The sequence below is a fragment of the Bactrocera dorsalis genome, chromosome 1 (assembly GCF_023373825.1).
Source record: "Bactrocera dorsalis isolate Fly_Bdor chromosome 1, ASM2337382v1, whole genome shotgun sequence".
Lineage (NCBI taxonomy): Eukaryota > Metazoa > Arthropoda > Insecta > Diptera > Tephritidae > Bactrocera > Bactrocera dorsalis.
The window spans coordinates 86,510,925-86,534,203 of record NC_064303.1 but is presented as its reverse complement, the minus strand read 5'-3'; the positions used below and the strand labels follow the sequence as shown (position 1 = coordinate 86,534,203).

The following is a 23,279-nucleotide window of genomic DNA, read 5'->3' as shown; positions in this document are numbered from 1 at the left end:
AGTGTATACTCGCTATGGACACTGGAAACGTGTCGTCCATCTATCACAACATGGTCGATCTGGTTCCGATTTTGAGATTATGGCGGGGCAGTCGTCATAAGCGCGTCTCAGTCCCTCATAAAAGGTCATATCGAATCCGAACCCCACACCGAATTTGTGCTTCTTTATAAGGCCGCTGTAGTAAGTGTCACAAGGACCTACTCGTATTCGTCTTTGTCCCGGCCATCGCATTTCTTGGACGGCGGTGGTGATTGAAGAATTTTAAAGATATACCTTATTTTTGCTACCAAAACCTATATCAAGAACGTTGAAAAATCATGTTTATTGGTAAGTTTTTCTCTAAAATCATGAAATATTAAAAAAAAAAATGGAAACTCCAGAAATTAATTATATTACCTTCTAATATAAAATTACCATATTTGAGAAGGCATACTTACCCTTTTTTTTTAATTTTTACACTATTAAACAAATCTCTTTCATCTCTTATTAAAAAAATTAGAATGCCAAGTCAAAAATTATTTTTAAGATTTTCGTTATTTATTTATTGGACTGAATTACATTCAAAATCGTCGTAACGAACATAATTAATCGATACACAATTGTGTTTTATGAAACTGAGTTCTGTTGAATGTTTATAAAGGTGTGTAAATGACTCCATGGGAGACAATTCAAATATGCAAAATGCTTGCTGCCTTTTTCGATTTATATTTATTTATAAATATTTTTAGTTTCTTCATGAATTTTCGGCACAAATTTGTGACTAAGAATGGACTAAAGTTTTAGTTTATTAGATTTCTTTTTCACTTTTTTTAATTTTCACTTGTCACATTTCATAACCAAAATACAACTTTTTTGACAATTAACACTAAGTTTTTACAAATTATAAAATTACAAAATATAACGAACTTAACACATTCGCGTGTGTGTCTAATATTATTAATAATAAATATGTATGTGTTTTTGTTTCTTCTTTCGATTGTAACGTATAACTAGTCTATATGAACATACGCCTTTCTTGCTGTTCAAACAGAGCGAGTACATTCAGCTAACGGTTATTTATCAATTTGACTAATATTTACGTGTCTATTATAGTAGAACTACCGCTATGAAATTCGACTAACGTATTATATACCTTCGATTCCCTTCATTTTTTTCTGCGAAATGAGATTATAGAGTAGGCATCTCCGAGATCAGCGATTGAAATCACTACTTACACATTTACACAGTTTCAACGCAACTACGCTTTCGTATGTATGTATGTATGAATGTCAATAAACACGCAGTCATTTGTCGTTTGTCACGTGTCAGACACACGTCACATGACAGACACGATGCAACTAATTAATATCTACTACTACTTAGACAGAAGAATAGGCAGAGCCAGATGCGCTGATACGCAGAGAGAGCGAGAGAGAGATAGAGTGTGAGATGAAATGAGAGAGACAAGGAGTTTATGGAAGTTTGTGAGTAGCACAAGTAGTGTGTTTGTGTAGTGGAAGTGAGAGAGAGAAAGCGGTTAACGCATGCATATTGTACGCCTTACAGTATGCAGCATGAGCGTTCCATTTTCTTCTCCATCTTTGGCATCTCTTGTAGCGCCAGCTCGACATGCTTTCGCGCCAACCACGACTGCTTTTGCAGGCGATTCACAATAATTCGGTACGTGCCGATTATATCGCTACGTGGTCCATTTTGTATGGAGGCACGCAACATTGCAGAGTTGACGCCCAGCTCGTCGAGCAGCTGACGCGCCTCATATTCTAGCGGTTTCACCAATGTCAAGTCATCGGTATCTGTTGGCAGCATGATAAAATCTCCCGTTTCAGCATCGTAGTTTTTGAAAAGCGGACAATCGATGACCACATCTGCATTCCATTGACGATTCTCACAACCGTTACCATTGGCCAGTTGCCGTTCCTTCTCCAATTCCATGGGGCTAACTTTCTTCTTTAGTGTGCCGCAGAAGAAAGAACGTTTTGGCGTGTTTGGCTTTGATGGCTCCTTCGAGAGTTCGTTGGGCAGATCACGATTGATTTCGATCGGATGTAAAAAATTATCGACAAATACGCCGTCATTTTTGCGTGCATTCATATTAATTGGCGGCTTATTGGTCACCTCCATGTAGCGTTCGCGCAGTGAATACGATTTGCGCAGGCGTCGTGACTTTGAGCGCACCCAGAAACCGGAGCGCTTGACGGGCTTCGTACGTAAATTGATCTCATATTGCATGAGTTCGGCGCTGAGTTTTGGATAGACAACGAATTGACTGGTGAGCATATCGTCAATGGTGGGACGACGTGCGGGTATGTGGATGAGGATGCGTTCTGAAAATAGAGTAAAGAAATGTGGTTATTAAAGAATAAGAAATGCGAAAATTATTGTTAATTCATCATAGTTATGTATATAGTACCCCAACTTGAAAGATAGAAGTTAATATACAGAAACTTATCAAAAGGCATCTGCATTAAGAACTGATGAATTTGCCTTCGTTTTCTCTTTTAGTCATTCTACATAGATTTTGAGTATTTATAATAAGCCAGATTTGTAACAAATAAGGTTCTAAGGTTCTGGCGGTCGGTCCTTTCATAATACGAGTATAATTCGGTAAGCAACGACTGGATAACTATATGATATTTAACGGTTAAGCCAATGGACTGAAATTTATCAGACGTACATGACCAACGGCAGGACTTAGAAGATAAGCTGGAACTCGGATCTCTCGACCTCGATAATCAATCAAATAGCTAAACATACAATGCTTCAAATGACAGCAGAAAGGTATGGCAAAGGGAAGGTAATCTCTTCCCAATAATTGATGACTTTAAGTGATGAAACACCACAAGGTCTTCACCCGCTTCACAGCTTTACTAAAAAAGTACAAAAAAGTTAAAAGTTACACTCGGCAGTAAGACTGAATGGAATACCTCTGCGTTTGATCTAATACTACTAAGTCACTAAGGAGTTGTAACGGTTCGAAAACGTGGGAAGGTAGTACAGGCATTGCAGGACCCTGCCCCAAACATTCCATACCTATGAGACGTTTTCCGAGCAAACCGAAGTCTTTGCTATAAGTCGGTTTGAAAAAATAAATCTCCACGCAACTTTCGCAATGAAAGTATCTCAGCTTAAGCGGTTTGATCGCTATGCACTGGCAGTGCGAAGAACGACGAACAGCGAATCAGTTCGCAAACAAGTACATCTCGTCTGGGTGTCAGGTCACAAGGAGGTAGCTGAGAATAAACTGGATGAAGAGCATGTCTGCTCTGCACTTGCTTCCAGGTTGGTAGGACCGAAATCCTGCATTGCAGTTGGTCTCCTTACCTTAAAGGAGTTGCTCTGTGGGGATGAGAAAACAGGGAAAAGTGTTGGCAACTACAAGTAAAGCTGCTAATCGGTGGTTACAACCTCACTAGGTTTAAAAGCGTAATCAAACTACTGAAAGACAAATTCCAGCGTCTTATGGCATTTTACACTGCTCACTATAGACACAATAAGGAGCTATTTAACTCGACTCTTTTGTAAACTGGCGGTTCTACGACATGGAGCCGGAAACATTTAAAGAGTCTGTAGATGTACGATCAAGGCCTTGTTATCTACATATGTATTCAAACAGAGATCAGAGATCAAATTTATTAATATCTATCTAAGAGCCATATACAATGTACTCGTACTCGTATATAATATCTTTCACATAACTTTCATGAAATCGAATATGGGCACAATTCAACCTATTATCTAAAAATAATCTTTATTTTTACCATTAACAGATACTTACGGATAAGTCTTATGCATGGTAGACTCAATTGTCCGGGCAGCAGGTAGTCACCTTTCAATATCGCCGCCTTCAGTCCCGGTATTGTGGGCGCCCGAAATGGCATATTACCGACAACCATAAAATAAAGCAAAATACCAAGCGCCCAAACATCCACCGGCGCGCCGACATAATGATCATCGGAGAACAGTTCAGGAGCAGCATACGGGGGCGAACCACAAAATGTATCCAGCTTCTGATTGGCACCTACACATAAGAGGTTAGAAAATAAAAGAATTAGAAAAATCAAATATTTGGCTTAACTAACTTAAGTTGTAATTTCATTCTTTCAGCTCAACAAAGTGCCTTTGTAGGTTTGAACTGATGTCCTGACAAGTGTCAGCAAATGGGTAGTGTTTACGACAACTTTACTCAGATAAGTGTGTAAAAGATGAAGAAACATTGTGCAACTGAAAGTGGTGCAAACACGTCAGTGTGTCCAAGGCTTTTGTCTAACTAAGATGGTTCAACAAATAAAGTTCGTTGTTGTCAAGATATGTATGTATATTCAATTACCATTCGACAGTATATTAAAGATATCGAAGAAGACCCGAATGGGTCCATCATAGTCCTCAAAAATTGGAAAATTTTGCGGTAGGATCTTGGTTTGCAGACTTACAAAAACTAACTCGTGCAAGAATTGAAGTCGAACGAAAAACAAGCGCATTGCACAATCGGTGGATGGGTCAAACTGGGATGTCCACAGATCCCCAAACTCACTGGGTACGCTAATAAACGAAATTCTAGTATTGGGAGTGATAAAAATCTCTGTCGAGACGCTGCTAAGTCACGGTGACCTATGGACAGAGGGAATCATTGGTTCATATATATAGAAAAATGAGGCCTGCTATAATGTTATATTTATAATAATGGGAAACACTTTAGAGCCTTTTCGTGGCGGAATTGAAGGATGCTGATTTGGACCATCTTTGGGCCTGCATACCATACAACCAACGAAACAATCAATTTATTGAAGGAAATTTGGTGAGCGCTGTATCTCGCGTCATGGGCCTGTGTCTTGGCCTACAAGGTCGTTCAATTTAACTCTGCTGGACTACTCTATGCGGCATTACTTGAAGTCGTTTATATATGATGTGAGTTAAGCTCGATGCGATTGACGAGAAGAAGAATACGGTCCCAAATGCTATAAAAAGTGGTCAAACGTTAGACCTCTCGACTGGAATTTATTCGAGCCGGCTGAAACTATCACTTTTCTTCTTAAAAACCACATGTCTAAAAACATCCTTTCAAATGTCGGTGATGGTTATGAATGTAAAACATCAAGATTTTAGACTAAAGAATAAATTTACTACAGTACAACTGCTCTAGAGCTTGAGGGGTACTTAATTCGTGAAGAATCTGCACACTTTATTCGAAAGTAGTCTTGCCGGTTAATATACCCGGCTTCAAGCTATAACAATGAGTGTTCAATATACTTCATAGTTATTGTAAGTACAGAGCTTCCAACCGACTACCGCTATTTATCTCAAAAATTTTTAATAATGTTCTGAATATTTCATTTGCTCATAACTTAAACCAAATAAACCGCGTTCCAGGTACATAAATTATTCGCAACAACAAAGCTTTATGAAGTATTTTAATAACTGAAATATTTCTCGCATTGGCCATCCATCGGCAGTGTCTCCTCACAAATAAGCCCTCGTCATTGAGAGCAACTTTGTTGGGAACAAATTGTAATTCTTTACACTTACATACATTCAAACAAACGCAAATACACCACAAGCACACCATTGTCACTCACCATTGATAAGTTGTGTGCTAAAACCGAAATCAGCCAGCTTCAAGCGATCCTCTGATAGCAGTAGCACATTTTCAGCCTTAATATCGCGATGCACAAAGCCCAAGCTGTGCTGTAATTTATCACCAAACGCCAGGCGTAGACGGAAGCAGCGAGAAAAACATGCAAAAACAAAAATAAATACAAAATGTTTGTAAGTGAGCAGCAGAGGGGGAAGAGTTGAAGGTAAACTGGGCAATAAGTACAGTGACAGAAAACACAAATCGCAATTTAATGGACAACTGGTCGCCAACACCGTCACTTGGCAGGCCGAGTGCTCCACTCAGTGTGTCCTTTCGTATTGCCGCCGGCTGGTCGTCGCTGGCTGACTGCTTTCTGGCAGACTACTGCGATTGCCTGCGCTGAACATAAAGTAAAATATAATTGCCAGCTGCTTACCATGTGTTTTACGGCTAACAACAGCTGCTTGAACAAGGGCGCAGCGTGTATCTCCCGCAGCGGGCCACCCTGGGTGATGTGATTGTAGAGCTCGCCGCCGCGTATCCACTCGGTGACAAGATATACACGTCCCAAAGTCTCCACCACTTCGAAAAGCCTGCGTCAAAGATAAAAGCGGAAAAGAGAAAAATAAAAAAGTGAAACTTATACAATAAGTACGTGTTTGCACTATACATATGTATGTGCATATATGTATATAAAGGCTGATGCGGTGCAAAGCAGCGCAATGGGATGAAAAAGCGGGAGGAAACAGCAAAATGGCAGAGTCAACGTCAGATTTTTATGCCACTTTACCGTTACGTTGTTATTTTTCATTTTACTCGGTTTTTCAAAACCAATGCATTGGATGCTGTTCCTTGCAAAGGCTAGGAAACCGTCATATATCCATATATGATTACATGTATCTGCACCATGTAGACGTACATACACTCTCATATAAAAAGAGATTGTTTTTCAAACAAATTATGTCAAATAAGTAACGGTTTTTGTTTTCGAAACAGTTGACTGAGATCAGGGTCGACTGACCAAAAAAATTTATGAATTGAAGGAGTAGAGACTTTATCTCCTAGAACGTGTGTTTAATTCGTGTCTTTCTTTGCCAAAGATTATTGGAACAGTGCAATAGCTCTCGATGACTATGCGCCATGCTCTAAACCCACTGAAAGCAACTTCTTTATACAATTTTTTAAGAATATCGTATTGATTGCCGAAATCTTGACTGAATTATTTGAAAGCCAACTTTTACATTTTCTTTACTGTTGAGACATCACTTAAGCGCTTATAGCCGGATTAACAATAGCGCGCCAGTCGTTTCTGCTTTCTGATTTTTGAGCCACATCGAGATACCAAGTGCAGCCAGGTTCTTCTCTAACTGAGCTTTCCAAGCGATTGGATATTTGGATTTCTCTGCTACTATCGGCGGGTACTGCGTCGAACACCAACCAGAGTGTTGTCATCCATTTGAACAACATGATCTAGTTGTAGCAGCCGCAGTCTCTTGATTCGCTGAACTATGTCAATGTCGCCGTATATCTCGCATAGCTCACCGTTCCATTGACTGCGGTACTCGCAGTTGCCAGGGCTTTACATCTTCCACAAAACACTTGTCCCGAATACTCAGAAGATCAGACGATCATTGTCCATGCCTCCGCACCATATAGCAAGACGGGAATGATGAGGAACTTGAAGAGTTTGGTTTTTGTTCGTCGGGAGAGGATTTTTTTAATAGCCTACTCAGTCCGAAGTAGCACACGTCTTGTCCGCGTCCACTACCAGTCCCATTGGTTTCGCTTCTTTGTCCAACCTGGAGTAAGCAAAACTAACGTCGCGGTTGTTATAGATGACATCGGCTTACCCCAGCAGTTGTACACTCTTGTAGAATATTGTACCTTAGCTCTGCAGCTCGAGTTATTTTCCAGCTGCAGAGTGAGGATGTCCCACGATAGGGGGTACCCTTGTCTGAAATCTCGATCGGTATCGAACGGCTCGGCGAAGTCTTTCCCGATTCTGGACTTTTTTTTATGGAATTCACCAGAATTAAATGTCGACCACTTAAAAGTATTTTGCGACATACCAATTTTTGTCGCTATCTGTGCCATATTTCATTTTCCACTCCATTACCATAAATATATTTCATCATGTGACCGCAAAAGACAAGTCACTTATTTGACAGAGTGTGTGAGCAAAAATACACACCAATTTGCATGAGTTTCATATAGTCTGTTTACCCCTTTTTTTACAGTATCCTATCATTTTCCCCCGCTTTTCCTTCTTACCTTAAAATATTGGGATGATGTACGCATTCGAGCGTCGCTATTTCACTGGAGAGCATACGCAACGCTTTCGCATCCAGGCCACCACGGTCAACTACTTTGATAGCCACTTTGTCTGCAAAGCAAAAATAAAAAATAAAAAATAAAAATGGCAATCAAAGTGAATAAGAATAAAAGAGTGGAAAGACACACAAAGTCAGAAGTGAGTCAGCTTTTTCTCGGCTGAGCCTTGAACAACAAACGATTGTACGGGCTTTGGCATTTACATGAATGGTACTCGACTTAATGGATATGTGATTTGAGTGAGGAGGACAAGTCTATGAGCATTTTTTTGTAGAACACAGTGAAACTTCGAAATATGCAACCATAGAAATGTTTGGTGAACTTTGTGAAGTGTTTTAGCTGGCTTTGTTGTGAGACAAGGTCATAATACTGCTTTATGCATCATGTCTCATTTTTTCAAAGCGAGTACAAAAGAATATTTGTTAAGTAACTGACTTCAATGATCTTCAGAAATATGAAATAGATGTAAAATTATTGATTTTATCAGAGCTTTACGTTCTTTGCACACTCGCTTACAAAACGGGCACAATACCCTTATCAGAACCTCGAGTGCTTACCGCGTGTTAGTTGGTGTACAGCTAATTTGACTTTGGAAAAGTTGCCACGTCCAATATCGCCGCAAAATCTGTAAAGACCGATTCGCCGGCCGATGGTTACCTGAGAATTAAAAAGAGATTAAAGATTAATTTATGTTATGATGAAAATGTGATAAAGAATTTGTTTACAAATGTTTGTTTGTTTTATTTCCCCGAAAAATTATGCATCGTATATTCATCACGTTTTGGGACACTACTTTATGATTCTAATATAGAACTATAAGTCGTATACATTTTCTCAAAATTAATTAAATCTCTTTGTAAAAATGCCAGGTATTTAGTGTGTCAGATCAGAAGGATAGGGCAGGTAGTTTCAAAGTTTCTAAGAAGGATCTCACTTATATAGCTTGCAACGCCGGTGCGTTGTGGTACCTAAGGATCTTAAGGATATTTCTTTAGGAACTATACATATGAAATTACATTATTTTTTCTATAATATAACATCTGAAAACATGTTTAATTCATGTAACTGGTTGCAGCTATCTATTCGAACTGCATAAGACTCGGTTACATCCCGGGGGCCTGGAGATGAGTCAGAGTTACTTTGCTTCCGAAGGCTGGTAGGGGCTCCCACGTTACGGCCAAGGACTTCAGGCCCACCAGCCTCTCCTCCTTCTGACCAAAAACTCTAGAGAGACTGATGGCCTGGTACATAAGGCGGCGCATTCCGAGGGAGCATTTATTAGGAGCGCAACATGCTTATTGTAAAGGCATGTTAATGAATACTGCCCTGCATACTATAGTGTCATGGCTTGAGGAAGCCATTAGGGTTAAGGAATTCGTTGTTAGGACCTTCCATTCATCAATAAAGTCCTGACGGAAGCAGTCGTAACTGCTCAGGGCGCTTTTGGGGTTAAATCAAACTTCAAACACCTTAATTTCAGTCATCTTTGTGACAGAGGGATTGAAAGGGAATGGCGAAGCACGCGTGCTTGACGACATGTGACTAGGGGAACCCCACAAAGTGGAGTTCTCTCTTCTCTTCTATGGATCCTGGTCGTTAACGACTTTCTTAAAACACTTGAAGATCTTTGTTGCCGGGTGATTGCCTATGGTCGAAGGAAAGTTCATGAGTACTGTTTACGAGTTGATGCAGGGGTATTTCAGTGTCATAGCAATTGAGCAGTCCTAAATGGTCTCACCATCAACCCAAATAACATGGTTTTGTTTACTAGAAGATACAAGTTCCCTGTAGCACCGCTGCCACAAATGGGAGACATCCGTCTGCAACCGGCGGATATAGAGAAATATCGGCAGCTCTTCCTGGATAGGTGCTGTATGGTGCACTAAGGTCCACTCGAACCATGGCATTTAGGGCCATCTTACACATATTGCCCACAAACATCGTCAGAATGTGTATGGCTGCGAAAGTTGCTATCAGACTCAAAGAATATGGGTTCCTAAAAGAGCACGTGACTGAACACTCGGAAATCCTCACTCACTTTGACTTCATACCGGATCACTTGGATCATGAAGTCGCCAAACCGAACTCTGGCGGCTGCTTCTCTGTCCATATACCGGCAGGGAGTGTGGGTGGTATGAAATCGTTGTAGTAGAGTTGCAGTGAGCTTCTTTATGGATGGGTCAAAGTTTGGGTGGAAGGTTGTTAGGGTTTGGCCATCGTTGGATCACCACTGGTACATGCGCTGTCTCAAAAGCCTTTTGTCCCAATATCGGTCGTAAACTCTGTGTCCTCAGCAAAGCTAACCTCTCCCTCGTTGTGTGGCTTTTAACACGCCATTGCCCCATTGGCGTCCACGCAGTAAGACTGTGAATCCTATCAGACGCCGTCTGCAGAAGCTGTATGAAAGAAGATGAGGTGCAAACAACTCAACACTTCCTTCTTGACTGTTTCGCCGGGTGATCAAGACTTAAAAACTTGGGAGCGCATGCCTTCAGACATCCCACCGAACTGGCGATTGTAACGATGACATAAATCGTAGTGCTGCCATAAGTCTTTGAAATTTTTGCAACAGCAGGTACCTTTCTTGAGGTTAGAATAAAAGATAAGTGGTTTATGTTGACTCCGATATTACTTAGCAAATTAGTTTGTCTTCCTATCCTGAAGATTTTCAAGTCTATAACGGCTAAAGGCAATAAAGAGAATGAGAGTCATTAGAAACACCAGCCAGCGGCGAAACGTATAGTCTTGTAGATTACTGTTATAACTAATCTAAGCTAATATTATATTATAACTTCAGAAATCAAATGGAGAGTTGTGACTTGGGACCACTACATGTTACCATTATCTTATAATCTCTTTAATTAGTACACTTATGAGACCAAATGTTGATAAAGATTGCCTTAAGCATTAACTAGTAGCTAATTCAATTTAATTGCCAATATATCTGCTATGCTCTCATCTAAAACATTTTGTAATCGCTAATTTCATGCAACAAAGCAGTATGCCACTTAATGCACCTTAAATACCCAAGCTCATGGGACGCTATGAACGTTTATTATTCAAATGAATGCACCCATACACATGTAGCAGCATATTGCAGCATATATGTATGTGTGCAGATATCGTGACTTTAACGCCATGGGTTGCTTATTAACGGTATCTAATTATTATTGATTATCACCTACGCTTGCTAAGTGAAATCCACATCAGTATTATAAACATGCACATTGTGTTGCATCATGAGTACATTGTGCATATGTGTATAGTACATATTAACTTTATACTACATGTATGAAACGTGAGCACAAAGCGATTGAATTTCACATCACTCATACGCCCCGGTCGCCAGTGCACCATGTGTCAAATCGTCGTTGTAATGTCGCTTGTGCTTATCATCCTCAGCCTTCTGCTGTTGGCAACTTTAAAATGTCAAATACTTGACACGTCAATCGAGCTTTGATATGCTGCAGATGGAAGGGTATTTGTGAAATCTATGGAAATCAGGAGATTTCATGGGAAAATTCCTGACTATGAACTAATACCAAGAACCCGTTCTTGGAAATGGTGTGTATAATTCAGAGGATTTGAAGGGTGTGTTCAACGCGCGGTTTTTCTTTATATAATTGTGCACTAGCTACGTGCAACACCAACGAGGGCACTTAATGCCGTTCTACATGTAGGACCCGTCTGTTGCTAGCAGACTCCGGGAAGCCGGATACATAAAGGGTCGCAGAGAGGGACATTCAGCGATCCTCTATCCATTCGATTGCCTCCCGAATAACTTATTTGCGCCATGGATCTTTCTCATAGCGGCATCTTCTCTATGTGGATGTGGCGCAGTCCCTGGAGATAAGACGCTTTGAGCTTTTTCACCGATGGATCGCATTTCAAAGGGAAGATTGTAGATAAAATATTGTATCTATAATCTTCCTCTTAAAGTTAGCTTTCAATGAACTTTTGTTTCAGACTGCCTCTGAGTACCATTCAAGTAGAAGTGCAGCTGTCAAGGTAGCAACAGATGCACTTCTCCAAATTGCGGCTACTTTTAGGAATGTATTCACCCAGTGCGATAGCACATCTGCTGTACTGGCCTTGAGCTTGCTGACAGTGAGCTGAATAGTCGGAAATTGTAAAGCCGATGAGTTTGCAAAAAAAAAGCATCCAATCCATCAGGATGAGAACGAGCAGGTGTTCTTCTTTTATGTGCTTTTGGGCGCTAGATCTATGAGCATCGCACGAGCTCAGCAAGCGTTGGTCACCAACCAGTACTTATGGGGTTATGAATGCCTTCTGGCGCAAAGTGGAACACAAAGGGTCCATGGAACTACTAGTTCTTAGCAAGGCTCACCTGAGGAGTCTTAACTGAATACTGTTCCATTTCCACTCAGCCAATTTTCCTATCTAACCTAGGATTAGTAGATATATAGGGTATACAAAACACTTTTCCTGCTCAAAGAGCCCTAAACCGTATGGCCTTACCAACTTCACTTATATCAATTATTCGCACACGTATTAAATTTAAGTGAACAAGGGGAACGGACAGTTTCATTCTCTCACTTTATGCAAATTTACTCACAGCGCGAAGTACATTGTTGTTGTTGGCGTTTACTTGTTGTGCAGCTGCTTCTTTACATGAATATGTAAAGCATATGTAGCTTTTGAAGCTTATCAGAGGCTTGCCAGATCAAAGCCAAGTGTTGCCTGTTTTACCCAACATGATGTTCTTACCATCATCATATTGCCTTGCTTCCAACTTCACCAATCCGTTACTGCGGTTTTACCTTTCTTTGTGCTATTTACCGTTGCTACTGCTTTAATTGCTTCACTCGCGATTTGCATGCATCGAATTTGTGTGGTTGATAAAGCTTTTACGGCACCAGTCCTGCCCGAAAGCAACGATGGAAAAGAGCAAAGACCCCTTACGAATTCCAATGGATATATCCATTAGGGGCCCAAACTGGCGACCATGCCAACATATGTACTTGAATTTGTGTGTTGGTTGTTGTTATTGTTGTTTAGGTACACATGATGAAACATACGAGCATTACCGTTATAACAATATTTGCACAAGTCGGTACACAATTAATCCATCAGAGGAAATTATACATTTTTTCATTATTAAATTTAAACGCCTCAGTGATTGCGTGCCGAATGGTCGCCTGGTAATAACCAACAACCCCACCCTGTTGAGTTTGTGCTTTGACCAAAGTTCTTACACTTCAGCGCTCAGCTTTCATTACCAAGGCAACTTGACAGCGTGCTTTATTGCTGTTTCTATGCATTTTCGTTTCCATTGTTGTTGTAATTTTGTAGCTTTGGCTTAACGCCTGCGGGTCATGACTGTTCGACTGGCGTAATAGCCATGTTAAATGCATGCATGAATGTGTCTTATGTGCGGTAACGGGGCGCACACAAGTTATTGAAATGGTCGATAGGAAATGCGATTGCAATTCCTTCTGTACTTTTGAGACTAAAATATGTTTTCCTTCGTTGAGATATTCGCGGGTATATTAAGTGTTAGTTCTGCTTTCTCAGACTGCACAAGGAAGCAAAGCAAATAGGTCTCGCAGTGAACGAGGGCAAGACGAAATATCTCCTGTCATCAAACAAACAGTCGTCGCGCTTGCGACTTGGCTCTCACGTCACTGTTGACAGTCATAACTTTGAAGTCGTAGATAATTTCGTCTATCTTTGAACCAGTATAAACACCACCAACAATGTCAACCTGGAAATCCAACGCAGGATTACTCTTGCCAACAGGTGGACTGGGCAGGCAATTGAGAAGTAAAGTCCTCTCTTGAAGAACAAAATCCAAACTCTACAAGTCACTCATTATTCACGTTCTGCTATATGATTCAGAGGCTTTAACGATATTGGATTGGATATACGACGCAATTGACATAGTTTAGCGAATTAAAAGACGACAGCTACACTGGCTATGTCATGTTGTCCGAATGGGCGAAAACACTCCAGCCCTGAAAGTATTCGACGCAGTAACCGCCGGGGGAAGCAGAGGAAGAGGAAGACTTCCACTCCGTTGGAAGGACCAGGTGGAGAAGGATCTGGCTTCGCTTGGAATATCCAATTGTCGCTACTTAGCGAAAAGAAGAAACGACTGGCGTGCTGTTGTTAACTCGGCTATAATCGTGTAAGCGGTGTCTACTCCAGTAAAGAAGGAGAAGATATTAAGTTTGCGATGATGTTTGCAACACCCAGCTGAAATTCGCGGAGACCCTATAATAATATATAATATATAAACAACTGATAAGCGTGCCAACTGTTCTCCACAAAAAGCTGCTAACTTGTCGGAACCATCGCTATCGGACCACTATAGCTGCCGTACAAACTGATTGGTCAAAACCAAGTTCTCGTATGAAAACCGAATAAAAAAATTCGTGAAGGCTCCGGCCGAAAGATTTTGGTGGTTGTTTTGGGTATGAAACACGTTCTTGCTCGACTCTTTCCGATAAAGCCGAATGTTTTTCAAAAACAATACCGTAAACAGTTATCTTTGGACATACGGGATCGTTCGAATTCCGATCCCACATTCATGTAGAGCAATATAACTGCCGACTAGATATGGTTTTATGAGTTTGACAAGTATACAAATAAACAATCATCAGAATGGATTGGAAAAAACGAGCCCAACAACAGTCCAACTCCCGAACATACGACAATTCTGGTGGTCAAGCGTTCAGTCCTTGCGTCGCAGAGATACCCACCGCTGAGAACGACGTTTGTCGACGTAAATTTTTCCACTATATCTCGTATATCTTTCCATTATGAAGGGGCAAACCTTACTGAAGAGAAATGTCAAAGAGCGGGAAAAGATATGTCATGGTTGCTGTTTCTATCGGTCTACTTTTGCAATGCCGTTTTGAAAAAACCCGTTATTTTAAAACAGGTCGTAGTTTTGTCCCACCTGGAACTGGTTAGGCGTGGAAAACAACCTATAGAAGAAGTTACTAGAGCCATGAAAACAAAGCTAGCGACAGATTTGCTATGATTCTATATAACTTATTAAGTACACTCGTATGTATTATCATAAATTTTACATCAAAGCCGTTTACCGTTGCGCGTGCACATAATATAATTTGCAAAACTATTTTTATTTTTCGGTCCACTATTTGTACCTTCATTATGAGTATATTGTTTTATTTTTGCATTTTTGCTGCTTTATCGTATGCCGACAATTACGGCAATTGGATTTCGGTACAATAAAAATAAATACAAAAACATTTGCAAGCCCATTTTGTAATTTTCCTCCATAATCACGCGCTCAGTGCGGAAAAGCCTTACAAGTTCGACGTGTTCGACCGTTTCTACGGTCAAGTCCAAGTTCAAAGCTGTCGATGTGCTGCTATTTGTAGGGTTTGTCGCACTTTACTATGTACTCATGCTTAAACACGGTCTATTTGGTTCATAGACCTCTTTATCTGCTACATGCCGTTGCGGCAGTGAGTATCGTAGGCAAATATCTACACTTAGCTATTGCACGAGCAAAACGAAAGAACGTAAGAAAATGTAACGGTATAAATGAAAATTGCGCAATCGACCGCGAAATATTGGCACATGTGCCCCACGAATGTTTAAGGGTGCGGAATTAAGGAAATGGCTTTGAGGTATACGATATATGCATTAATGGGCTTATCGGCCTACGAAACAAAAACTTATAATTCCTTTAGATATGTCATAATATTAGTTAAATGATAGTACTATTTTCAATGGAATACTCGTATTTACTCTAACCAAAGAATGGGACAGTTGAGTACTGGACTGAGCCTAAGACCAAATCAGCCAGTGTTGGGCAACTGCTTACTAGGGGAGAGAAATAGATAGTATGGAATCATCTCAACATTCCTTTCTGTAATGTTCCACATTTGCCAGTTCAAGGCGAAGACTCCTTGGTTCACATATGTACCTCAAGGCGCTTTTGAAGATAACTGTAACTCAAGTACAGGAGTTTTTTTTTTGGCTTCAAAAAAGACTATATATGACAGTCTAAGTGTGATCTCCCGCCATACTGAGTGATCAGCCATCTTTCGCAACCAAACCTAAAGTACTCTAATAATAATGCTTTCTTAAAATGATTGGTTCAAGATTAAGACCGGATCTTCTCAATGAGACATCAATGTTTAATGATTTTGACTTATTGAAAACATTTCTCTCATTGAGTAAGATACAATTGATTAGGTTAGGTAAATAAACTGATTTTTCGTGAAGTCACGAATAAACCCACTTGAACTTAACACGCTTACCTTACCCGCTCAAAACTCCTAAATTTGGATCAAAAAGACCGTCGCTTATCGGTAAAACACCTAGAGCTTCCTGTCATAAAAATTTTGAGGTGCCTAAAATCAATTTCAGCCAATTTGCCGGGCTCGTAAAATATGTGGCAACCAAGATGCTTCAACCTAGGTCTGGCGAACGCTAGACAGTGAAAGGAAAGTGTACAGATGTTTTCATCTCATCTTAATTCCTACAACTTTGATAAGTTGAGTCCTCCAAAACCTTAGTCACGTGGCATGAGTACCAATGGATAGTGTCCTTGTGAACCTTGTTAAGAGCTGGTAGTTCCATTGACCTTATACGATTCACTCTTGGCCAGAAGCTTTACAATTTCCAACGATTTTGCTATGACCAGGCCATGTGAAAGTAACTGGATGCTAATGCTAGTGAAATCCTGCACTCCTTGACTAGTTTTGAGTTCAATGTTAGCGAGCTCGTCATCTGTATACTACCTCTGATATCGGAGTGGATGCATACTTACCTCCCTAAAGAAGTCGCACTTCATAGAAATATATTTCTAGATATCTTGCCACTTCTGATTGAAAGAGAACACGATGCTCTGGCACTCTGAAACAATGTTAGTAAGATGGCTTTCATAATAAGTTGATCCAAAGGATCGCCAAAAATTTATATCAATTCATTTTGTTGTAGTCAGATTAATAGAAAGAATGTGACAATAATACGGAGAAAGAAAATCAACAACGGTTGAAGACTGAGAAGAGAGAGAGAGAGTGACCGCCTTGAGTACTTCAGTTTCATGGTACATTATTGCCTTGGTATCTACTTCTGCATATTAGAAAAAATACTTAAATATTAATCTTTTGTATTAATTCTTGGTATTTGCTTTCGCTATGAATTCAGGATTTTAGTCTACTGTTCTCTCGTTTTCTTATTGTAGCGGCCATAAGAAAGCAATCACTTATATAATATTTCACTAAAGTATTGTGAAGAGAGATGATTTACTACTGCTACTCTAATACCACATTTTTCTAAAAATTTCCCGTTATTAATGACTTCAACAGCACATTATTGCACCACACCTGCTAACTTAGAGGATATAAAACTTAACGCAATTGAGCGCTCCTAATTTATTTGTACCTTGTTTTCCCTTATTCCATTTCTTTTAACAACTTTAGCTATTTATTTTAATCTTCCTCCTCAGTCGGGCTCATAATTACCTCGTGTCCGCATCTTGGATCGCACTGCAGCGCTTTCGTTAGCCGCTGGTAGGGCGGTGTGGCGGGTGGACAGGGCGGCGGCACTAGCACTGACTCGTGATAATCACCTGTGGTATCCACGACTGCTGTTTTGTTGATGGCACCTTTTACACCGAAATACACAATGTCGTAACAAGAAACAAAACAAAGTGCAAATACGCCGTCAGTCGGGTGGCGTTTAGCGAAAAAACGACGTTCCTAAACGGATAAACACGACTGCTAGGCTGGCGTGGAATACGAGTAATATCAAGCAAGACACTAAGCGTTCGAAGGAATTCGGTGTGGGCAGAGTAGGTCGTCGTGTGTCTGTGGCGGATGTTCTTGGTTGCTGACAATCGCTTGTTGACCTCTTAATGTTGTTGTTTAACTTAGTTGTTATGGCTTTCTTTATTGCTGGCGCTATTTGCTCTAGTTTGCGCCCTAATTTGTTTCAATTTTTCTTTGTTTGTTGACTCGCAATATTTTGGCTATTTTTTATTAGACAATGTCGCTATTTGCCGTTTTATTGACAGTTTCGTCGGTGAACTGCTATATATAACGGTTAGTTCAAATTTGGCTCAACGCCTTTCATGCCGCATCCAATTTGCCGCTACGACATCAGCGCATACCTTACTTAGATGCTTGTCTTTGAGCGACTTGAAAAACGGAGGCGCTGTGGAGGTATTCTCGATAGTTTTTCACTTGTGACACTTTAGTTCGAACATTCGTTTTAAGCTGAAATTAAAAGAAAGGAAGTGAAAGTTTAGGTTAAAGCATATTTTGATAGTTGCATCTACAAAGTTAAACGTAGCTAATACGTTGAGTTTATTTCTTATTTAGAACTTTTGGAGACTACTTATGATTTTCAAGGTGGACTCAACCGAAGGTAGACTGTTCTTAATTACTACGTTAAATATGAGTGCGATCTGTCAACCAGTACAAAACAAAGAATTTGTCTCAAATCGTTGCCAGTATTGAAAAAGGCTTACGGTGATTCATGCCTCCTTCTGGACGACCTCCGAACTCTTCAACTGATGAAAATATGAAAAAAGTAAGGGATATTGTGTTGGAAAGTCGTCAAGCAAAATCCCGACATCTTCGCGAGTTCGTTTAAATGATTTTGGTAAATGAATGAAAAAAACGAAACGACTCGTACCCGTAAAGCTGATTTTTCTTTGCAAAAATAGTCTCTCTGAGCATCCTTGATCGCGCAAATTCCGACCCCACATTCATGGGGAGCATTATAATTGCTTTTGAGCCATGAGTTTGACATACAAGCAAGTCAATAACCATAGAATGGAGGGAGAAACGATCTGAAACCAAAAAATTCACGTCAAAGCCGCTCAAAAATCAAGATGCTGCTCGTTATTTTTTTCGATATTCGTGGTTTGATGCATCACAAAAAGTGCTTATGAAAAGTGTTTCGAGGACTGGAAAAATCGTTGGCATAAGTGTATTACATCTGGTGGGGATTACTTTGAAAGCGACAAAATAAATATTGATGAATAATTAAATATTTTGGGTTTTATTAATACTTTCCGGGTAATTTTTTATCACAATATATAATATGAGTATATCCTCCTAAATTTAGAAACTTCTTACTTGTGTGTATGTATTATCATTTTCCGAGAAAAGCATATGGCATATGAATATGTAAGTTTGTGTCAATAAGGCAAGGCCAGTGCATATTGTAAATTTACATAAAGACCACAATTTATCTCTGTTAGTTGATCTATTTTTAGTTACACTCTACACTTGATGTCATCTTCAACAACACACCCGCGCTGGTGTTCAGCTTGCCTTACTGGAACACCAGTAAAGTAAGTATTTTGCGCTAAAAAACGCAAACAAAAACACTTCAATAGCTGGTAGTTAGATGGTCGCTGGAAAATACATTTCATGTTTTACAAAATTATAAATAATAAAATCAGATTTATGTGGCTCACATAAATTATTCTAACGAGCGCAATTCATAACCGTAGCAGATGCTTTGCTTACGCCGTAATGCTTGAGCGTGTAAACTGCATCCGTTGACTCCCTACTCTCTGTGTTTGCTTGGTGCTCATGTTTTCTTAGAGACATACTCGTATACTGTATGTTTGTTCATATGTATATCAGCGTCCTGCACGCCTTACAGCGTACATAAGTGATGGGGAAATATTACACCACAGCCTCATTATACTCTCGCAACATGCTGCAACAGATGGTATAATGGTCCCAAACCGCTACAGTTAAATCGCTCAAATTCGCTCAGGACAAATAGACAAATATTGTCGGTATCTCTTTCGTTATTGTTAAATTGGCGGAAATGGGATTAAAACCACTAAAGATACGATAAATCACTAATAAACTAATAAACTCGGTATATAATAGTGTCCAATATCATGATGTGAAAATGGGCGAAGCCGGATTATAATCATGGGTTCTTATAATTTAAAACATTTTTAAATTCCCTATGATTCTTTCACTTTATCGTATACAAATCTAGAATGCCAAAGAATATACAATTGAGAGAAAACTTTGCAAAAATCGTGCTTTTATGCTATCTTAGATCTAAAATTGATCCTAATCGGTTTCTAATTGTTCAACTTCCCAGATACCGAATATGTATATGGACCGCAGTGGCTATAGATGACTTTTACCTTTTTATTGAAAGTATTGGTAAACATTTTTTAAACTCGTAGAGATTTTTTTCCTAATAATAATGCACCCTCGTGTCAAAATACATAAAATTGGTCAATATCTAAGTTGGTCGATAGTAACTACATATATAGTAACGGGTGATTTTTTTGAGGTTAGGATTTTCATGCATTAGTATTTGACAGATCACGTGGGATTTCAGACATGGTGTCAAAGAGAAAGATGCTCAGTATGCTTTGACATTTCATCATGAATAGACTTACTAACGAGCAACGCTTGCAAATCATTGAATTTTATTACCAAAATCAGTGTTCGGTTCGAAATGTGTTTCGCGCGCGTGTTTTGTTCAGCGATGAGGCTCATTTCTGGTTGAATGGCTACGTAAATAAGCAAAATTGCCGCATTTGGGGTGAAGAGCAACCTGAAGCCGTTCAAGAACTGCCCATGCATCCCGAAAAATGCACTGTTTGGTGTGGTTTGTACGCTGGTGGAATCATTGGACCGTATTTTTTCAAAGATGCTGTTGGACGCAACGTTACGGTGAATGGCGATCGCTATCGTTCGATGCTAACAAACTTTTTGTTGCCAAAAATGGAAGAACTGAACTTGGTTGACATGTGGTTTCAACAAGATGGCGCTACATGCCACACAGCTCGCGATTCTATGGCCATTTTGAGGGAAAACTTCGGACAACAATTCATCTCAAGAAATGGACCCGTAAGTTGGCCACCAAGATCATGCGATTTAACGCCTTTAGACTATTTTTTGTGGGGCTACGTCAAGTCTAAAGTCTACAGAAATAAGCCAGCAACTATTCCAGCTTTGGAAGACAACATTTCCGAAGAAATTCGGGCTATTCCGGCCGAAATGCTCGAAAAAGTTGCCCAAAATTGGACTTTCCGAATGGACCACCTAAGACGCAGCCGCGGTCAACATTTAAATGAAATTATCTTCAAAAAGTAAATGTCATGAACCAATCTAACGTTTCAAATAAAGAACCGATGAGATTTTGCAAACTTTATGCGTTTTTTTTTTTAAAAAAGTTATCAAGCTCTTAAAAAATCACCCTATATATCCGGGATATGAAGCAAAATATAGTCAGGAAGCTAAATGAGTCTATAACATTCAATATAGTTTAATAAGATAGCATATTGATTCTTGCGGCAGGATAAAATGCTTAGTTACACCTGAGCTCAGCCATTCCCTACTTGTTTTCTATTAAATCTTTCAGGCTTCAATTTCCGCCCACCTCTCATTACCTTCATTTTACATGCTAGTTCATACATATTACTCATATTAAGGTGCGATATTTAGTTTTAAGAAAACATAAATTTTTACTGTCACTTCTAAATGCGATTAATATCAACCTAGTCATTGAGAGTATTGCAGCGTGTGTGGGAGTGAAAACAGAGAGGTTTTGCATTATATAATCCGAATTTCAAAGCTTTCGTGAATTTCAAGTCCTTTTATAATTTGTTTGCTGTTTGCTAATAAGAAAATGCCAAAGAAAAATATGAATATTACTATACTCGTCTCCCTACCTTTTTGTTTAATTAGAAGCTCGATGCCAAGTTTTGCTGATAACAAGCCAAAACTAATATACAAACACATTTTACATTTATTTTTGTTATTGCAAGACTTTAATAGATAGCTCCGAAACAATAACTTACAAGTATGTATAATATTACCTACTAATCGTCAACTGCATACGGATTTCATATTAGCTGTCTTCTATTCCGGCTATCTTTGAGCAGTAATATTTGACATTTCTTTCTTTTTATGACAAATTTTTAGGGCAAATTTTATGACTAACACAGCTATGAGCACAAAATAGTAAGACTTTGTTCATAATTTTAAAATTATTAATTTTAAGTCTATGCCATCCGCCTCGAAGTAATCCCTTTGGCTCCAATACACTTGTGTTTATCCCTCGAAACAGTTGTTAAAGTCAATTTCCAGAATTCATTTGACTCTAAACAGTTTCCCCAGAGCGGCCGTTTGAGTTTGCTGAATAACCGAAGGTTTGCTGAAATTCACCAAGAATCAATGCAATATGCGACGGTGCATTATAGTGGTGCAAAAACCATGAGTTCTAGGCCCATAATTCCGGCCTCTTTTCGCGAAATCTTTAAGCAAAGGCACCACACTAAAAATAGTATTTCTTGTTGATAGTTTGGCCGGCCGGAAGGAAGTCGGAGTGCACCACACTTCGATAATCGAAGAAAACTTTCAGCACAACTTTGATTTTTTGTCCTCTTTTGACTGGTTCTTTTAGCTTCGGTCCACCTTTGCCACGATATTGGGCCGACTAATTGTTTGTTTCCATATCATATGCATAAATCCAAGACTCATCGCCAGTTATAATACTTTTCATGACATCCAGCGTTTGTTCACATACATACGTAAACGAGACGCTGTTTCCTCAAAAAAATTTAGTGATTTTGGTACTAATCGTACTTTCACTTTTCTTAGGCCCAAAGGAACTCTCAAAATGGTTTTCACTGATCCTTTCGATATTTCTACGATGCCAGTAAGATCTCTGTCTGTTAATCGTCTATTCTCAAGCACTAATTTCTTGATTTTATTGATGTGTTTATCATCAGTTAAGGTTGATGGCCGTCCTGAATGTGGCTCGTCAGCAACGCGTTCTCGACCCCTTGTGAGTAATCTGTAGCAATGAAAAATACTTGCTGGCGACAAAATATTATCACCGAAGGTCTTTTCCAACATTCTGAACGTTTCAGCACCTGAAAGTTGATTCCGCGAAAAAAATGTAATGAAAGTTTTTTGTTGAATAATTTCACCCATCGTAAAAATCGCCGAATGCACTTTATGTGAGATTTGACACAGATGTCATTAACAGTACTAACAACAGGGAAAAAGATGTCACTGACAGTCATACCTACCTAAAAAACATTTCGACACATGGGTTTTCGCGCGAAATTTAAATTAAAAAAAAAATCTTACCATTTTTTGCCCACAGTAGTAAATTGTACATTAAAATGGCAAATAAAATGTTACAGCAAGGCTTCACCCCAACTAAGCTACTAGTTTGTTCGATTCTCTAATGATTGACGAATAGCTGAATGTTAATCTTTAACTAACCAAAAGTAAAGGAAAACGAATTCGGATTACCGTATCACTATAACAAATCGCTGGCAAATATACGAGTTCTGAAAATGTCTCTAAAATTTAAAAATTTATCCAATGCTATCTTTTTCATGATTTGAGAGTACCTCTACAACAACCTT

The 23,279-nt window shown here is 39.3% G+C and overlaps 1 protein-coding gene across 2 annotated transcripts; it reads right to left on the bottom strand.

The window, feature by feature from the left end:
* Positions 1 to 512: 512 nt before the first annotated feature.
* Positions 513 to 17,606, bottom strand: LOC105223894 (sperm motility kinase 1). Of its 2 annotated transcripts, none has more exons than XM_049446553.1 (7): positions 17,371 to 17,606; positions 8,461 to 8,560; positions 7,844 to 7,955; positions 6,009 to 6,165; positions 5,574 to 5,682; positions 3,776 to 4,018; positions 513 to 2,324 (listed from the first exon to the last, which is right to left on the bottom strand). In XM_049446553.1, the coding sequence occupies exons 3-7, from the start codon at positions 7,897 to 7,899 to the stop codon at positions 1,540 to 1,542; spliced, it is 1,350 nt and encodes a 449-aa protein (XP_049302510.1). In that variant the 5' UTR covers positions 7,900 to 7,955; positions 8,461 to 8,560; positions 17,371 to 17,606; the 3' UTR covers positions 513 to 1,539. The 2 variants fall into 2 exon arrangements, with proteins under 2 accessions (XP_049302510.1, XP_029405132.1); XM_029549272.2 differs by lacking the exon at positions 17,371 to 17,606 and adding an exon at positions 17,291 to 17,336.
* Between the last annotated feature and the right edge of the window lie 5,673 nt (positions 17,607 to 23,279).